A 20316-nucleotide genomic window follows, 5' to 3' on the forward strand; every position below is an offset into this window, starting at 1 on the left:
CTGCTTGTAAATTTGACAGGAAATCTGATAAAAGACAGTGCTTCATTTTGAAAATCAGAATCGTTTTCATGTCAGCCCTGGAAAATGAAATGGCCTAAATCTATATTTAACTACCAGAGCAATCATCTAAGGAGTATTTTATATACCATGGAGACATAAAAGGATTTTCCTTAACATTTTCAATATCTTATAAAATTGCTTTCAATGGTGAACACCACCTTAAATTCTTTAACTTCAGGAATCAATATAATCAAGTAACTACCATTTCCTGAAGCCCTGGCCTAAAACCCAAATAGGCATTATTTACTCAAGATCCACAGGCTTCAACAGATTCATGTACCAACTCAGAGTTCTGTTCTAAACTTCTCAGTGGAGACATTCATGCCCACAGCTTGATCACTCACCTTGAACTCCCTGAGCCTCTGCTCCATGATTTCATATTCAGCAACTGCAACCTGAGGCACGGAGAGTTTAGTTTCTGACTGCTGCATCCACACAAGTATAGTGTTCATTGTCTCCTTGTAGTGTGCAGGAGGCAAACTGTCAAAAACTACATTCAATGGGGAAAAAAAGGGAAGGAAATAAAGGAAGGAAGGAAGGAAGGAAGGAAGGAAGGAAGGAAGGAAATAAAACAATTTTTTGCTTCACTATTTGGTTTGCTGACAGAAGACACTTGATAAAAGACCAAGCCTTATTGAAGCCTATGGCTGTTTGGCAAGAAATTGCAAAAGGTCCAGTATGTAGCAGAATTATAAAAATAATTTTGGAAACAAAAATATTTTGAAAAATAAACACATTCATTCTAATGTGTTTGACATTTATCTGCCATTTTATGAGTTGTGTGTCATTTGACCTTGTTATTATAGGTCAGAAGACATCTTATATGGCCAAGACAACTATTTTAAATATGTCTGTTCAGAGATCAACAGACAAACCATTGTACTTAACCTAAAATCTAATTTCAGAAATGTATTAAGAACTGGGGTTCCCTTTTATGGCCCATGTTTATGTGTTCAACGTCTCTGTTCAAGTAAAATATTCCATTTAAAACATCTGTTAAAAGCTTAGAAAATTAATCTTCCTTCTACAATAAAGTTGAATTTTATTGAACTCTGCTTATTGTGCCAACATTACAGCTGCTGCAACTAGACAACATCTGGCACACACATGAGCAACTCATTAGCAGAGACATTCCCTCTGCCATCAACAACAGTTGCCTCTATACTCACTGAAAAATGTACAGACAAATAGCATGGCTGGTTGGGACTGAAACATTTCCAACTTGTACATAATAATGAACAGCTCAAAAAAAGTTACACCCATTTGTATCTACTGTATCCTCCTCCATCTTTCGTGCATCACAAAGAAATGTACTGAAAAATAATCCAGCTCTCCAAAAAGCAGTTTTGACAAACAACATAGTTAAAGTTTTTAAGTGCAAGATTGCTTACATCATACAGATGGTTGGCAAAATGTACTTCAGATTTTAACCTAATTTTTTAGTTGATCAACAGAATGCTATGTGAAAAAAAATACATTTTCAGTTAGATATCATAACATACTAAAATCAGGACAATCTCTCTTGTGGAGTATGCACATTGTATGGCAAACTTTCCTCATAAAAGACTTGGCTGATCTGATTTATGACATATATCTGGGGATTTACAAAAGATAGGACTTAGTACCAGGAAAGACAAGAATTTCTTCCCTTGTGATGTATTTTTGTACACAGAAAACAATAGTAATATATTCTTGGAAACACAAACCCAAACATTTTCCACCTCATCCAAATTTTAAATCTTTTCTTTCCTTACTGAAATTTGTATTGTCTTTGATTCATTTAATCCAAACGATTTCCACTTCAGAATAGAACATACATTTAAATTCTTCACTCCAAGTGAATGGAGATATTATTTCAGCAGCTCAAATATGTCAAAGAGTTATACAACTCTTAACTGTAGCTTTATTTAGAAAAATGAAATGGAATTCAGTATTATGATGCAATGTTTGACTTCTCTAAGTTATTTTCCCCTTTAAATGAAAAACAAATCTTATGACAAATGTATAACTTCAGGCATTTAAATAAAATAACAGCTATTTTTGGTAGTACTGAAGAGTACCTCAGAACAGGTGAAAACCGCTATTGCAAACTCCACCAAATTGCATCAAAGTCTTATCCTGCAAGTTTGCCAGTAATATTAAAAATTCTAAAACTATCCAAACACTGCAAACATTTCATTCAATTGTAATGAGTTGTGTTTTCTAATATGTTTGGTTGGACAAAATAAGACTTAAAATGGGATAACAGATATTGATTTAATCAAACTAGTGTCTTCACAATTTGGTTATTAAATATTAATTTTTAAAAGCATATTTGTGCGTGAAACCATCGTTTACCCATTTTACTTTTCCAGATTACTACAGATTAGTAATAGTGAAAAACTTTTCTTTTTTTTTTCCTTTTTTTTTTTTTAAGATAGACAATGTGTCAGCATTTTCATTCACATGGAAGAAGATTAACTTTTAGGATGGCACTTAAGAGCCTTTATTATTTTAGCAGCACGTGATGTCAATGATGAGAATTCAGTCAAATTCCTACAGTGGGATTCACATTACCCAGTTATAACTGTCTAAATAATCTAATCCATTTATGGCCTCTCTGTGGGCAGTATGAATCTCTAAATTCCCCATGCTAGTAACAAAAACCCACATTCAAGACCTGTTTCTTTTTAACCTAAAATTTGCTTTGTGATACTAATATTTATGGGCTAAAGTCCACACGATAAAGCAAAGTGCATTAATATGGATTCTGTTGTATTATATAAAAAAAAATGAATTGTCAATGAAAAACACATAGTAGGTCCTCAATATGGGCCTAGTTTAGACACAGAAAACTAGGTCCATGACAGAACTGTAACAAAATATCAGAGGGAAATTACAAATATGTTACTGTGAAATATCTGAATACAATTTCCATTCCAGAAGGGAAAAATGTTTTTGTATTAATCCATTTCACCTGTAGGGAACGCATTTTGGTGTGACTGATATTGTAACCCCCAAGAATTGACAGGCAAATACATTTGCACTTGCATATTTCTTTTAGAGAAAGTCTGTAAATTTGGAAAAAGAATGTTCAAATAGATACTTGTTTATGATATATTTCTAATAAACAGAAGTATCTAAACATGTGAAAATAGCTTTCCAAGTAATTAAAATATTTTTTTTTGTTTTTTCCTCACAGCTTTCCTTGTTTTTCGTGACCAGATTTTTCAATCAAAAATATTTTCCCAAATCAGAAATGAAATGAGAACACAATTATCTCAACAACTATCAAATCACACTGGATAGGTTGCAATGTGTTTCTCCTGCAGTCAATACAAATCCCAATGTTCATCACATCATCGTGAAAAGCAATAAATATCATCTATGAGACCATTTTAGTAAAGAATTATTCCCTGAAATAAATTAACAGGATTAAACTTCATGTATTTCCAATAAAGATCTTTTCAGCAGTAAATGCAATTTAAAACCAGGCTGATTTTTTCACAACTTTGTTTTGCTTATTTTGTAATACAAATATTTGAACCAATTCATCAAGGTCTTTATACCGACGTCTTCATAAATGCTGTGATTCCCTTCTCCTAAATTTTTAACCAGAAAGTCTCAAAGCAGAATCATAAGGAGTCTTGTCTAATACTTGATCAATGTTATGCAAGTGATTTAAGACTTCCAACTCTCTTTTTTATAAAGCCCTTAAAAGAAACAGGAGGGAATTATAGAATCACAGACTGGTTTGGATTGGAAGGAACCTAGAAGATCATCCAGTTCCAACCCCCTGTCATGGGCAGGGACACCTTCCACTAGATCAGGTTGCTCAAGCCCCATCCAACCTGGCCTTGCCCTCCCAGGGAAGCCCCTCCCCAGTTCTACAGGATCTACTGTAACAGTAAATATCCTTTAAAGACACAACTATTTTTTTGCTGGTTTTATTTCCCATCCATAAAAATATTCATAAATAAAATGAAAATAAAATCACCTACAAGAGTAGAGGACATTATCTCAAACACAGTCATTTCACAGGCTGCTTTGTCCTTTAGATCTTGATTTACATAAAAAATTATTACCAGCAGAAATGGATGGGAAAAAAAGGAAAAGAAATTGCTTGCATGATACTTATTAAAACAATAAATTCTCACACACATCTGAACTGTATCTTCAGCTTGAAAGACACATTTAAAGAAGGTTAAGCAAATTTTATCCCTAAAATCAAACAGCGATGAATATTTTTACTACTAAATTATAGTTCAGGTCTTAAAGAAAACTTATAGTTATGAAGTTTTCAGGACACTTGCTTAAAATTTTCCTTCCTCAAGTATACAATGATTTGTGAAAGATTGTTTTATGTATAATTACAATTTCACTGCCACTTAAAACCCAGTTCCAATGTACTTAGGAACATCAAAATAAGTTAGCAGTTCAAAGTTTTAACCAAAGGAGAATAATTACAGACTAAAACTCCAAATGGTCATCATACTGTTACAGTTACTGTAGTTTATTATCTTATAAAATTATGCCAAGTTCGAATTGCATGAGCTCTATGCAATCCAACACTCTTAAGATACTGTATTAATGGATTAGAGAGAATAATGATGTGCATGCAAAATAATCATAAGCATGGCATGGGTAAATAAAAAGTCTAAAGAATTCTGTCATGATATAGAAGGCAAAAACTTTCTAAAGTACTTCCTGAAATAAACAGAAGAAACATCATTTGAATCAGATGAATAATTCATCATTAATAATAACAACAGCAATGATGACAATGATGACTTCACCTTTGGGAATTACTGATCCTGCAAAGGTAGAATTAGAAATTGAAAGGAAAGCACAGTGCATAAATTTATGAAGCAGAGAAAAATGGAAATAAATATAACTTTTTCTTTGCCACCTCCATCCTGATACTTTTAATTTTACCTGTGACAAAAGACATTTTTTATATTTAGTTACTTTCTAAAAATCTAGCGACTTTGCAATTTCCCTCTAAAGAACATGTATTTTGATGAGAACATGTATCTCAATCAAGGCCATGCCTGGATAACAGTTCAGTGCAGCAGGACTGAAAAGCAGAAGCACCTTTATGGAATTTAGTTCAGTCACAGAGCCAGAGCAGTACTGGAATGAATCAGCTGCTACCCAGGAGGAAGTTTGAACCAGGGAGTATTCACTTACCTGACACTGACTGTCAGCTCTCCCTGGGCTCAGGAGGAATGGGAGGCTGACCAGCCTGCTCCCTAGAAATCTCTCTGACATAGCAGCAGTTAATTTCAAGACAAGTAAATGTAAAGTATAAACTCTCCTTTTTCACCAGGGCATTACAAAATCTAAGATTTTCCTTGGGAAATAACACTATTCGAATTATTGCCAGCATTGTCCATTTCACTCCCTTGTGTAGATTACTGAACAGTTTTAAGCTCTGACCTTGATTTTTTTCTATATACCAGTATTCTAGACATTACTCTAAATGTATTTGGGGAGAAGAGAGAGCTGGAATGCTGGATACATCACATTCAAAACAACCTACGGATATACAGACATTCTATAAAATGAGAAAAATGGGGCCATATTTCTTAATATTTTATGAGGTTGTACCTCTTTCAGAAACAGCACTACAAAATAATTAAAAAACCTAACCAAATAGGTTTCAGAATTTAAATTAGGTCTTATAACTGGAAATGTTAATCAAATCAAGGAGAAAAAACATGTAAGAAAATCTGAGTTAATCTTTAGTATTATTTTATTGACAAATCTACTGTGCAGAACAGAGAAACTACTAAGCACTCCTGAATGTTTGAAAAAAACCCCAAACCAAAACTACCATCACTCTCAAAAAAACACAAACAAAACCTGACCAAACAAAAAATATTTGAGGGAGAAAACCCCCACAGTTAGAGGAAACTGTTTATGAGGGAAAAATTATCTTGAAAAACAGAACAGCTAAATACCCTTATCCATCAGAAAAGATAATGAAGCAATAGAACATTAACAAAACCCCCAAAATACCCCTTCACAAAATAACCAAACCTCTTATGATGGTGAAAAGTAAATATCTTTTTAACATAAAAAGAAACCATAATGATGAATCAAAAAGGAAAAATCTTTTTAAACACATGTTGGTTTTATGTGCAGGAAAGAAAAAAAAAATTCAAATACTGATCTGCAAAAACATCATTTAGTCCTCAGGAAACTTTTCCATCTGTAGGAAATAATTATTTACAAATAATTTATGTAAATAAAAGATGGAAATAATTTTAATAGTCTAACAAAATGTCAACATTTTCTATTAAAGTAAGGCCAGAAAAAAGACACAGGATATGGCTCATCTGTAAAACACAAGAAAAGTAGTCATCAAAGAAAGAAGAAGAAATTCAGTCTCAAAGAGACAAATTTTTATGCTTTGGATTCAGGTTGGTTTGTTTTTGTTCTACATTTTTCATTCATAAGACTATCCTGAAATAGCAATAGGCAGAACTATCCCATCCACGTTCAGTCACATCTACAGCAGTTATGAAAGGAAATTAGAACTTTGGATAAAACTGTTTCTGAATAAAATGCTCACCTAAAACACCACTATGGCTATGTACTGTGTGGGATAAAACAATCTCATCCTGACAGCTGAACCATTTGAGATGAAGCACCCATGATGCAGAGCAGCTACATAAAATAGCAACAGCTGTCCAGGGCTCCATGAAATATTGATCTAGAAACTTCTGTTCTCTCACACTTCAGGAGACTTACCCCAATCTGTTCAATGTTACCACCTCCAGAGAGTTGTTTCTGCAACTGGCCAGGGCACTGGAGGAGCTTACTGCAGCTCAGGAGGGGGAAGGAATACCCAGAAAGAACTCTACCAATGCCCATGGCATTGCAGGTCAGGCAGTGAACACTACTTGTCTTTCTGGACTAATCAACTGGTTAATTCATGACCTCTCACTACAGTAAAATTTGATGTGGTAAAACCAGCAATGATGGAAGTTTAGATGGAGAAGAAATCATAAAGAAGTCAGTATTTACTTTTTTTTTTTTTTTTTCTGTTGGGAGAATGGCAACCAGTTTCAGCATCTAAAACAGAGTCACATTAATGGTTTTTATATCTTATCCATTGTTCATCTGTAATTTAGAGTAATAAAAAAGCTTTACACTCCTTAAATTTCTATAATCCATTCTTTCATCACTTGCTATGGGACACTTGCATTTTATTTCTTCAGTTCTCCTAGGCATCATCACCTCTTCAGTTTGCATATGTGGACACATGTAAAATAACTCCAGCAGTGCAGTAATGTAGTGTTGAAAAAAAAATCTCCAAAATTCTCCATGAAAGAATTTAGGAGGAATGCTAGAAAAATCCACTAGAAGGAGCTAGCACTATGTCAAATTCCAAATCAGTACAGTAATTTAGAGATATCATTGGTTTAAGGGGCAAATAACATTTTTGTTGAGAAAAGTTAAATTTGTATTCTTTTGTCTGATAATTTATTAATTTCATAATCTAATACAGAAAGAATACAGCCATTACTGGTATGCTACATATCATTAACTAGGAATAGTTAACTTTCCATTTTGGTATAGCTTTTTGCCCCTTTTGAAAAATTCATTTTACTAAAAATATTGCAAATAATGTTATAACTGGAAGTCATGTGTTCTCTGTTGTAAAAAAGAAAGAGTTGGCCACATGATGAAAAACTAGATGTGCTAAGGTGCATCTGTCTTTGATGAGATTTATGGAGTTAAATTTCTATTCTCTGAAAATCTAGAGCAGATTCCCACCTGTAGTTAAGCTCTCTTTCCTCTTTACTGACTGACAGAGATGGAGTGCCCTATCATAACCCAACTAAAAAAAGATAGTTTTATTGTGCCAAAAAACATCACGGAATCTGTCCATAAACATACCAACAAGAGGAGGTTTGATGATAGAACTACATTGAGTGGAAGCTTTGCTTCTCAATAGTGTACTTTCCCTTGATTTCTTATTAATATAAAACATGGAATACACTGATAATTTTTGAAAGGCTAATTCAATTTCCAAAAAGAGCACCTAAATTGCACTACTGGTTTAGTATCACAAAAAAAAATGTAAAACTGGGAAAGTAAAATATAAACAACTATCTTTTGTGTGCTAGTCAGGCAAATTGACTTCTTGTCAAGAACACTTACTGGTCTGTAGCTGCTTTTCTCTGGCATGCATGTCAGCAAATATTTGTTTGAAATGGCTGGTAAAAGCAGCAAGGTCAGCATCCAGAAACACTGGTCCTTGTTCTTTCTCTTTGAGTGCTTGACTTTGAGCCTTTAGCCGTTCAATTTGAGGCTGCAGGGTTGACATTCGAATGATTTCATCCTGCATGTTTGACCAAAAAAAAAAAAAAATCAAGATACAGCTACCCAAGAGGTGAAATCACTAGTGCCATGAAATCACCACTGTTCCAGTGCACATTACATAACTATTTTGCTTCCAAATACATCAGTTACAAGTTACAATACAAACCAATTCAACATTTTAACCCTTTTCTCACAAATACCACTGCTCCCAACTCCACTGTTTGAAGTCACCTTAAAGTTGCTTTTACAGGACATTATGCTCAAAGAAAATAAAACAGATTGTACATTAAAATTTCAAGCCTAAGGAACATCCTTTTCATGTGAAGCTGGGAAGAGAAAAACAGCACGTGTACCATAATGCTGTACCCATCTCAGTTAGATTATGTACAGGCTGAATAAAATGAAGTAGAAAAGGAGAGATGAAAATGCCCAGTGGTTTCTAGCAGCCTCACAGTAACACATTAGAGGTTAAGATTAGGATAGCACACATCAGTTGGAAGGGACCTTCCAGGAATATCCATTCCAATTGCCTGATTACTCCAGGGCTGACAAGTTAAAGCACGTTGATAAGGGCATTTTCCAAATGGCTCTTAAAGACTGACAGGCTGGGGGCGTCGACCACCTCCCCAGGAAGCCTTTTTGTTACACTCTTTGAACACCCTCCCATTCCAGTCTAAACCTCCCCTGGCACAGGTTTGAACCGTTCCCATGCATCCTGTCCCTGGATACCAGGGAGAAGAGATCAGCACCTTCTTCTTCACGCCCCCTCTCAGGAAGCTGTGGAGAGCAATGAGGTTGTGCTGTTATACCTTGTATACACTGTGACACGTACAACTGCTGGATAAAAATAAATGAGCAAAGTAAGCCAAATGTACAGTTCATTGCAGAGCTATTCAAGGAAAAGTTTTCTGCATGAGAACAGAGACCACTGTAGGTACAATGCCAGCTTGGAAATGCCTGAAAATTGAAGTAATAGCATAGATCTCAGTTTGGGTTTCAAATACTTTCTGTTTGAGAGCATCTGGAGTCAGAGATTTCCTAAAGTCAAACTTCTACAGGTATGTCATGCAATTTATAATGCAATACTACACCTCAATATATTCCTGTCAATCAATATTGGTTTGTAAACTCCCCATCCACAGAGTTGTCTGCAGTAAGAGAGAGAAGCAAATTTCTATGATTGTGAAGCACACAAATAAAAACAATTAGGGAGAATTATAAGTGAATTGGTGTGACGGTTTTTGTACAACTATTGTGATTCCCTCACATTGTGACAGAAGAATATTCCTCCATTTGACTACTCAACCCACACTCCAACAGAACACAGGGTATGTAAGTAGTAAAGTGGTCTGCAATGACAGAATTTTGGACTTGAAAACAATGTTCTGGCACAGATCCTTAGCAGAGGTGATGAGCAACATTTTCTTAATGAGGAACAAAAGACACAGATTTTTACATGAAAATTAAATATTACAAAGGCTTTAGGGCCATAGTTCCCTATAAGTGTCTAAGTATCTTAATTAAATATTTGGGGCAGAGTTTTGAAGACCCATATCCTAGGCTCTATTGCCTCTTTATTTCTTTACTAGTCTTTGCTTTCCTTGAACAAATATTTTCAATAATTACTTTGTAAATCCAAGGAGTCATTTACCATTTTTATACTGAAATAGTGTAGGTCATAACCTGTCCCACCTTTGGAACACCTATGAAGTGCAATATCACAAAAAAAACTTGAAGAAGAATCTCTAACCTTGCATCTTTCTAACTGGGTTTTTACTGTAGCAGGATCTGTTGCTGGTTTGGGTTGTGCTTTCAACCAGTTTTCTGCAGTAATTGCTGTCTGCTCCAGTTGCTGCAGCTGGGAGTAGAAGTCAATGATGTTATTTTGGTACTCCAGCCATGTCAGTCTTTCACTCAGCAACTGACAGAACTCAATCCAGCGGCTCTTCAGCTGCTCTGAAGCTTGTCTAATGTTGTCAGGATTTAGACCCTCTAGAAAAACAAGAGAAGAAGACGCTTAAAGATAAACAAGTTACAAAGAAAAGGAAAAAAAGTAGGATAGTTTAACAATTCAATTCCTCTATTTGAGAGCTCATAAATCCAGTTAATGATTTATCACCAAATAACAGTTCTGAATCTACAGATGTTACACATTAGTGGGGAAAGTATATCAAAAATATTTAAAGTTGCTGCCTGGGTACTTTTGTTGCTGTGGGAATGAATTATAAACTACATTAAAGTACAAGAATGGGAATAAAGCAGAAAGTAGAGATGCAATACATAAAGCTAATTAAAATTGCTAAAAGAAACAAGAAAATGCCTGACAGCTGGATTTTGAAAACTATGCCTGGACTGTAATTAGATTTTAATGTACAAGACTGTTGCTGGCTTTACTTCTATAAAAAGAATGATTACAATTAATGAGAACTATATTCCACAGTTATTTAGAGGTTTCTGATGATCCACCCCTTAAATTTTGCATTACATGTTATTTTAAAAATACTATAAACACTAAGGAATAAACAAAATATCAGATCAAACCTCCATCTGGGCCAGTCTTGTGTGTCCAAAAATAACCATGAGGAGACAGTAAGAAGAGACCCAAGAAACCATAGGTGGTGCTTCTCTATGGTTATTTTCAAAGAGTTTGGTTTCAATTAAGTAGTTTGCCTATTTCTGTCTGTTGTTCAATAATTATGCTTATATTAAAGTTCATAAAACAAAACTGACTTTAGTTCTTACAGACAACGAAGTTAGAACAGTTAAAAAGTAAAAGGAACTTTCTTCACTTTCTGTGAAGAAAGCAAATCAATACATATGAAAGATAAGAAAATGTGTCTTACAGTAACATAATTCAGAATCATTCTGTAACTTGAACTCAGGTTGACTTCCAAATAATATTAACTTAATCATCTCATTTATTTTTTAGTGGAAGTTTAAATGTAGTCCCTAACAGTTTTTTAATTGTAATGACATGTAATGATACATATAGCAATAGGACCAATATTATTTCAAAATTAGTAAAACTCTCAAATCATTGAGCAATGCCATATGCTTAAGAACACTTTTAATAACATCACCACATAGTCATATGATAGCCAACCAGTTAAACAGAAGCCATGTTTTTATCACAATAATAAAAATAAGAGTATTTTTTTAAAGCAAGTTTAAAAGCAAATGAGACAAAACCCTTCTGTGCTCCACTTATGCCATCTTTGATACAGTATCAAAAATGGGTTTTCTGGTTTGCAATCTGCACTCCAAACCTGCAGGAAAAATTCTTTAACAGGATTAAAAAGTAGTAAACTTCATAGTAATTTTGGAAGGTAGGACTTAGGAAATATACTCCTAATTACAGCTAAGTGCCTTAAATAAAACATACTAGATTTTTTTTTATATTAAATATTCTGTATTGCTATATTTCTATATTCTATAACGCATGTTCTATGGTAAACCACACTAAATGGTAATCTGGGATCATGTGTGTTGTGGAGCACCACAGTGCTCTGGCAAATCCTGTTCTGGATCCAGCTCAGGGCTATTTCATTCAGAGTCGCTTGGAAACAGCCCACTTGGAAACAGACTGTGCAGTACCTGATAGCATTTCTCTGGATATGCTTTTTCCCTGGGATAATGCCCCAACCAAGCAAATTGTACAGCATTTCAAAAAGCAAAACTATTGGAAAAATAGCCCAGTACTGTTGGGAGATAATGGCAACTGTGATGGTTGGAGCAGCGCCACATCCACGTAACACTCAAAAAACTGAAGAGCACAGTTTAAGGACTGGGCAAGGAAATAAAATGAACATTGAAGCAAGAAGAGGTAAAAAAGTATTTTGACACATCTTAATAAAATCCAAAAGTGGTCTTGTCTTTTGTGAGTGTGTGTGTGCATCTCGAGATGTGGTAGCATAACTACATTTTCTAGAAGTGTAATGTCTAATGAGCATGTGAAGAGGCAGCATAAACCTGAATGGCACAACACACCTGAACAGACAACCAGGCACACAGATACTGAATCTTAACAACAGCAAGAACAAATGTGTATAGACAATAAGACTTTAACTGTGCTGTATTTCAACAATTGTTTCTGTTGTGAGTTGGTTATAAAAATGCTGTATATTCATAAGAAAGAGCAGATTATCTGCCACTGTGTTCATTATTATCTCTGAACCTGGAAGACATTGTCTGTGAGTTTGGCAGACTAGATATAAAAAGATCACTTTATTTATTCCTCCTTTTCTCTCTTTTCAGCTGCCACAGTCTCCAAAGTACCCTTAGGTGAGATTATGATTACCAGGAGAAGTGCAGTCATGAATTCTCCACACATAATAATAGTTTTCACTGCAATATTTTCTTTAAGGATTCAGAGAGGACCGTATTTCAGATGAAAATCTAGATTCACCAGATCTTCTTTCCTTATTTTGCTCATAGGTCCCTCTTAACATGACACATTTAAATATGTGAAAATAGCTACTATTATTCAGTTTTTCTTTAATTCTTCTAACCCTTGAGTCTAAATGTGATTCCATATATGCACAGATAAAGAAATGTTTTTGCTCTTCATGTTACTGAAGTGGACAGTACAAAACTGGTTTATGCAGAGTCATGTTTGGTAAAATATTGCAGAGATGCACCTCCATTAGGCAGCACAGTATCCTACTGAAAGGAAGATAAAATCTCCATAGCATCTGGTTTTAAAACTCTTATTTCTCAGTCCATTCAGGTAACTCAAAATCATCCATCAGATGCCAGCACATAATTTCCAGAAGGATGTAATAAAATGGCTGCTATTTGCACTTGAGATCATTTGGGAATTTTGACCCATTGGTGAAAATTAAGAATTTCACAGACTCATGGAATTGTTAGGGTTGGAAGGAACATCTGGAGATCACCCAGTCCAACCCCCCTGCCAAGGCAGGGTCACCCAGAGCAGGTGACACAGGAACACATCCAGGTGGGGTTTGAACGTCTCCAGAGAGGGAGACTCCATGACCTCCCTGGGCAGCAGCCCCAGTGCTCTGCCACCCTCAGTGTAAAGAAATTCTTCCTCTTGCTGGGATGGAACTTCCTGTGTTTTACTTTATTGCTCCTTAATAAACTCCATTATTCCTTGTCCTGTTTGAAACTTTCTTCTGCAGTAACTACTGATTTCTTCATTAACTTAAGCAACTTTACTAAGACATGCCAAAAGTTTACAAGCAGGCAAAGAAACAATATAAAACCCATTTTCTGGTAAAACATTATTTTATGAATAGTTTCACATTCTAAAAGCTTCTGGTATACTCATTGTATAAATATACTGTACCCAGAGGAAACAGATCATTATCTGAAGTGCATTTATTAATTTTATTACCTTGTATACTGCACATAACAAATTGTGCCTGAATATTTTTAATTGTGAAGCACCTTACATGCAAGTGCTTTGGAATTGCCTCTCAATATGAAGTATATCTTGTTAAGTGCATCTGTCATTTGCTATGGTTCTGTGATAGAATAATGTAACATCATCTGTTTTTTGTAGCTTTTGACTCTTGTGTAACTTACAAGATAATGTATTTCTTCCACAGAATGGTGGCACTTCAAAATTACATGTTTTATTGCAACAAATTGATTTGTATTCACTTTAATGCTTCCTATCAAAAATCTCTGATTATTCATTTCGATACCCTGTTTATTTTATTCTAAACTACTATAGTAGCCAAGTGGCCACTCAAACTGCTAAACTGCTTCACTTATGCATCAACAGATTTGTTACTCTATTTTAGAATATAATTTAGTAAAGAAAAACAAAACAGATTTTTTTTTCCTAGAAACACTGGCAAACTGAATATGTAAGTTTTCACTGATTGCAATCATCAGACTTTGAAAGCATGAGCAAGTAGAGACAGAGCACAGCCCATGTAGGTGGTTGGGTAAAGAGGCATCCACAATTTCGTTTGTGATGGGAAAAGCCCTTCAAATGGCAATGTCCAGACGCCCTATCTACAAATACAAGAACAGCTGTGCTGTGGGAAAGGGCAGTTCTTTCCAGTGCAAAATACTTTTGCTGACAGTGGCTGACAATGTTTACATAAGGCTAGAAGAGTGCCCTGTGTAAATATGTTTCCTCAGAATACTTTCCTCTGCTAAGGAACAAATAAATTAAACCCTAAATAAACCAATCCAATTCTCTGCAGAATCCTGTTTTCTTTAACTTATTCTCTCTCCTACCTATCACAGAAAAAACAAAAGAAAGAAAATAAATAGAAATGATACAACAATGGAGTTCACCAGCATTCTGAACTTGCTCTTATAATCCACCAGAGGTTTCATCTTTTCATGCTCTTCATCTGTTACGTAAAGAATTTTGTTTGTGAGCAAAGAGAAAGAGTATTTTATATATTAAGTAAAGCCAGGAATTCAGTGCCAGCATAACTGGAATCTTAAAGAGTCTAATCATTATTAGTCCAGATCTAATTGACGCACAATAAGTAAAAATTAACAATACAATTAAAATTGTCATCACTTGACTTCTGAATTGATCTATGCCTTAAATCTGTTTGCCTTCTGTAGTCTTCTAATTACAGATTATACTGCAAATGCATGACAATCATCAGTTCAATCACTGACTCGTTTCCCTAAAGAGTAACAATGGGAGCATCATCATTTGATCTGTAAATTGTGGTAGTTAGAAAGTTTTTCATTAAAATACCATAGTACATCTTCCCTTCACTAGATATTAAACTGCAAATCTCCCACAAATCCATACAGGCACATGAATTAATTCCATTTCCTTCCCAACTATGGAAAAGAGTTCCAGCATGGGAACAGGAAGGTATGAAGGAATAGTTAGGCTGCTCCACTGAATGTTATTTTTGAGATTTAGCAAATCTTTCTTCTTGTTCTTAGTGAATACAACAACCAAAAAAAAAAAAAATTTACACAAGACACAAACACTATAGAAACTTAGTTGAATTACTGTGGAAAATATAAAACTGCATAACTCTGCTACAGTTTGAGATGAAGTTTTAAAGTTAAATTAATATTTTTACTTAACTTTTAGTTCAATTTCATTTGAACTAAATTGCAACCATTAATTGCAATCAGATCATAATTACTGGAAGAAAGGACAAATAGAAAATATGCCATATTCAAAAGTACAATGGCTTTACAATGGCAGTTAACTTCCTCTACCCTCAGGGAGTAATTTTGAGCACTTTCCAAGATATTCCATTTGCCAATTCTTTGTTAAAATCATCTCATAGTTCTCACCAACTAATGTTAATTATTTAATTCTACTCTCTACTGCTGGTAATTACTGCATTAATTAACTATTCCAAACACTATTCTTCAAATTGCTTTTACATTAGTGGAGCAGTTGAAGGATTCAAGTCAAGAGGAACTGTTTCTCTTTCCAAAGGGATTGTTTCCTCCCTAAAACCATGATAATAAGAGATCTTCATTGTCACAGTCAATTAACCTGTCAGCCATGCCAGAATGTTTTTGCTACCAAGGCTACCAAAATATAATATGTGACACAGATCTCAGAGCTGTTGGCAAAGTTGAACTTTAGATAAAGTCATGCTGGCTTAGTCTACCCTGTGCCTGCCACCCAGCTGGAAGATGTGCTTCCTAAAAAAAGAGGTGTGATTTGAGAAACATTGGAAATATTTATATGCCCATCTAGCCACAGTGGAGATCACAACATCTGCAAACCATGAATAAGAATGGACCCATGGACTGAGGGAGAGGAAAAGAGAGTCTTGAGTTAAAACCCCATGAGAACAATTAAGTCAGAATGGTAGTCTACTTGATACATTACATGGTAGGCACCACAGTGCAGGGAAAGCATTATTTAAGATGGTAGTGAGTTCTGAATCTAACAGCAAAGTTAGTTATCATAAAGTATTACATAATCCAAAGAAACTAAACTGGAATTCTTGAGGTCCAGGTCTGCATTTGGCAAATCGAAGAGTGGGGCATGGATAAATATGCCCTAGACAGATTCTGCCCAAAATAGGAACCTCAATGTGTCAGCACACAAATTTAAGATGCTGCCCTAAAACACATGTACAACCAGTTATCCCAGACAGAAAACATTAAAAAAAAAAAAAAAAAAAAAGTCCCAGACATTAAACATGGTCTATTTTAAAATATTACACCTTCATACTTAAGAAAAATCATCTTAGGATTCCATCAAATTTCTTCAGCTTGGCCAGTTAGTACCTCAGACTTAAAGCATTTCACTTTTAGCAATTTAATTATTGGTTATTCACTGTAGCAATTCAAAAGAAAATATAGGTTCCAAATATCAGTGTATTCAGCATCTGTACTTCTGGTAATCATATCAGTATGACAGACATAGGCCCACGTTTAATATTTTATTGCAAGGCAAGACGTTATTTAATATTAAGGACAATGGCATGACTTAAAATTTTACTTTAATTTACCTTTCTTTGGGTTTTGTTTTTCCCCTATTTAAAAGTTCAAAAGAATGGCATAATGTAATAATTTCTTTGGAAAGCAATCAAACAAACAAAAAAAAACCCTGGCAGCTATTTTTCTTTGTTTAAGAGTAGTATAAGTTTTGTAAATTATTATCTTCAAAAAACTAAATGCCAAAAATCTCTTCCAAATCCCAATAAAATGTTATATTTTCTATGATGCAGAACCTTACAGCAATACATATATTACAAAACATACATTGTATATTAAAAGTCAGGAAGTATTTTTTCCCTAGGTGGTTAAAGTAATGCCTTCAGAGCTCTCTAACTCAGATGTGTTAATATACTTCGAAGCTTAGAGTACTCAGAAAATAAGATTACAACTTAAGCCTCTGCACAGAACAGATTGCTAATATACAATTCATTATTGTGAGTTTCATACACATTTCTTTGCATGGTACTAAAGTGACAATACTTTTTTTTCTCTTTTCTAATTAACAGGTTGAACATTCAGAAATAATAAAAGAAATATAAGGCAATATCACTTTACCGTTCCATTTAGACAGTATGTGCTAATATAATTCTTGTGATAAATATGAACGTGTTCGTTTATCAAATCCCTAAGAAGATTATCTAAAGCAACTCCCATGTAATTACCATTCACCATCTGTTCCACCAGGGCTTCAGCTGATCTGCTGGCATCTTGCAGTTTTCTGTACTTGTCAGGCTTTTCTCGCTGGATGGCCTGCAGCATGACAGGAAAGGTGAGTGCTTCAACAGAGGGATTTTGAATAAGAAAGTAATTAATCCCAATGATGTCTTCTGATTTCTTGAGACCTTTTAACCTGTCATATTGCCCTGCCTGTCCCCCCATTTGCAATGAAAGCAGCAGGTACCACAAACCACCAGGAAGGGAGTCAGTCAAATATAAAAACTGAGAGTGAGAACACAATGGAGTTGACAAATGACACACATCAGTACTTTACACACAAACAAAAAACACAGAAATTAAGAGCTATTCAAAGCACAGTATTTCAGAAAGAAAATATTTGTTCAACAGAAATTCCATGTGGAAGAATAGATATGCTCATTTTCATGGTAAAAGCAAAAATTGACCATTCTCCCCAAATCACAGAGATTCACAGCATTCTACAGTATCGAACCCACATAAAATTTGATTGCTTATGTTACTATTTTGTTTGAAAACAAAAAAACAACTGTAAAATGCATATATAAGACCATATGCAGCAGACATCCATAAATGGGATATTAAGAAGAAAACTTAACTGAAGATTTAATACAGGATTCTCATTATTCATAGTATTTAATACTCTTGATTCACCTTTCTGCACACAAAAATTGCTCACCAATGTTCAGGCCAGCACTCAGGCTAGCTAGTAAGGTCTACTAAAGGCCAGCTGCTAAAATTACAGGATATAGTAGGAATCTAAATTTAATTATCATTTAGGATCAGTAAAAATACTGGTGGAAAGTAAATTTATTTTAGATCCAACAGCCCATCAATGCTGTCTTGTAATTAACATCATGAAGTCACTTCATTGATTTTAAACTAAATTAGTTGCATAATTTAGGTGCAATTTAGAAGCTCAAAGAGGCAGCGAGGGGCCAGAGTCCAGTTTGACACCACAAATAAAACAGACTATATACCTCCCAGAGATCCTGACCAACACAGTGTCCCATAAATCAAGCCCCTCACTTTCCTGCAGCAGATACACACATACAAGAGGATATATCCCCTCAAATCCTACATGATGTATATGGAAACATGACACACGGCCCTGGCTGACCTCACTGGGCTTCCCCATCACTCTGTTTATTTCCACAGCAAAGGTAGATGCTGCAAGACTTTTAAAAGGTTCCTTAAACTGAGAAGAAAGCTCAAGCAAGTATCTAAGAATGCATTTAGTAAAATAACCTTATACACTTAACGCTTGGAAATACTATTTTTCAAATAGATTGTTATACCCATATGGAATGACTATGAACATCTTTGAATAAATTCTCTTAAAATAACTTTTAAAATGTGATGTTTAAAACTTGCTCAGTTTAATATGAAGCAGCTCCCTGGAAGACTTCATAGGTGAGGAAGGCACAGAAACTTGAAAGAGAAATTTTTGATTAAATTCATACTTTTCCTCTGCCTACTTATAACTGCTATTCATTTGTGCATACAGAAATGGTTAAACAGCAGGCTTTCTAACAATATCTCAAAGATTCTTTTTAATGCTTTCACTAAAACAATTTTGGATAAATAAAATATATAAAGAAAATATATTTCAAGAAAAATCAAGGATGAAAATATTTTCAATTTTATAAATATATCATTAATATATCACTAAATTACCATTGAAATATTATGAAGTTTAATCCAAGTAAGTTAAAGATGACTGTATGAATAATCTGTCATTTTTGTAGGTCAATAAAATCTTGTACCATTCCACAGAACAATTTAAATATTTTCCAAATTTAAAAAGTAAATCAACTCTCTGCAGAGTTCCAAAATCTCTTACAGAATCTTAATTAATACTACTCTGTCTATAATGCCAGGTAAAATTAACATAAGAATAAATACTGGGAACTCAAAGGAATCATTAAAACACTAAAATATACTGAATATGATTCTACTCCTTCTGTAATGCCAGGTGTGTAATTATCACATGTATAACTGTAGTGAGCAGAAATGAATCATTTAAAAAAACTTCACAAAATATGCTAAAACTTATTTTTTTAAAATATAAAAATGATAGGACTTAAAAGCTTGTGGAAGTCAACCCTTCACTGCCCCGTGATATGCTGTGTGTGCAGGAAAACATGGAGAAATGTCCACCTCTCTCCTGAAAGTTTCAAATTCCCAGATCCTGGTAGAAAATATAAGCACTGTGTGTGGAGTCCTTAAACAAAAGATTTCACATGTATCAAGCTTTCTGTCAACTATTTTTCTCCATTCATTTTTATGTAATTGGCATATATTACGAAAATGAAGGTCTAATACTGGTTACAGGAAGACAAATGCTTACACACAGAAAGCACAGTGCTAACCAAAGGAAGAGAGACTGAACTCTTGGTTTCCCATTCAAAGACAAATGATGTGATATGGGGAGAAATGAGAAAATTCACTTTAGTTACCCAAAACACTGACCAATGGTCCTGACATTAGGCTGCCTGGTCTGCCATTGCCAAACCTGCAAACTGTGTCTTGGATTTTTAAGACCCTCAGAAGATGTATTTCCATAACCCTGTGTAAAATGCTTTGAAATGAAGGGAGTAGTCCTGGAGACAGCTCTCATCTATCCATCTCTTTGGCTGTTTCCTCATTTTTTCCGTTACTGAAGGGAACCATACTCCGGATCCAGGTTCATTTATGACACAAGTAGAATGGGATCATTCTGAAGGGATTTGTGAAGTTTTGAAACTTAATTTCTGTACATAGTAATAGACACTTTTTGACAATAGTGCCTAAGCCACTTCGAAATATTTCCAAATATATAACTTCCCT

At 34.6% G+C, this 20316-nt stretch overlaps 1 protein-coding gene across 8 annotated transcripts in view; it reads right to left on the reverse strand.

The window, feature by feature from the left end:
* Positions 1–20316, reverse strand: part of DMD (dystrophin) — a 1178400-nt gene that overhangs the window by 661487 nt on the left and 496597 nt on the right. For all 8 annotated transcript variants that reach the window (XM_010394528.4, XM_019282745.3, XM_039551931.1 and 5 more), the window contains 4 exons: positions 17457–17544; positions 10124–10365; positions 8212–8392; positions 405–550 (listed from right to left, as the gene is read on the reverse strand). In XM_010394528.4, coding sequence (XP_010392830.2) covers positions 405–550; positions 8212–8392; positions 10124–10365; positions 17457–17544 — 657 coding nt within the window. The remainder of the gene's footprint in view (positions 1–404; positions 551–8211; positions 8393–10123; positions 10366–17456; positions 17545–20316) is intronic.

The sequence above is a fragment of the Corvus cornix genome, chromosome 1, assembly GCF_000738735.6.
Source record: "Corvus cornix cornix isolate S_Up_H32 chromosome 1, ASM73873v5, whole genome shotgun sequence".
Classification (NCBI taxonomy): Eukaryota; Metazoa; Chordata; class Aves; order Passeriformes; family Corvidae; genus Corvus; species Corvus cornix.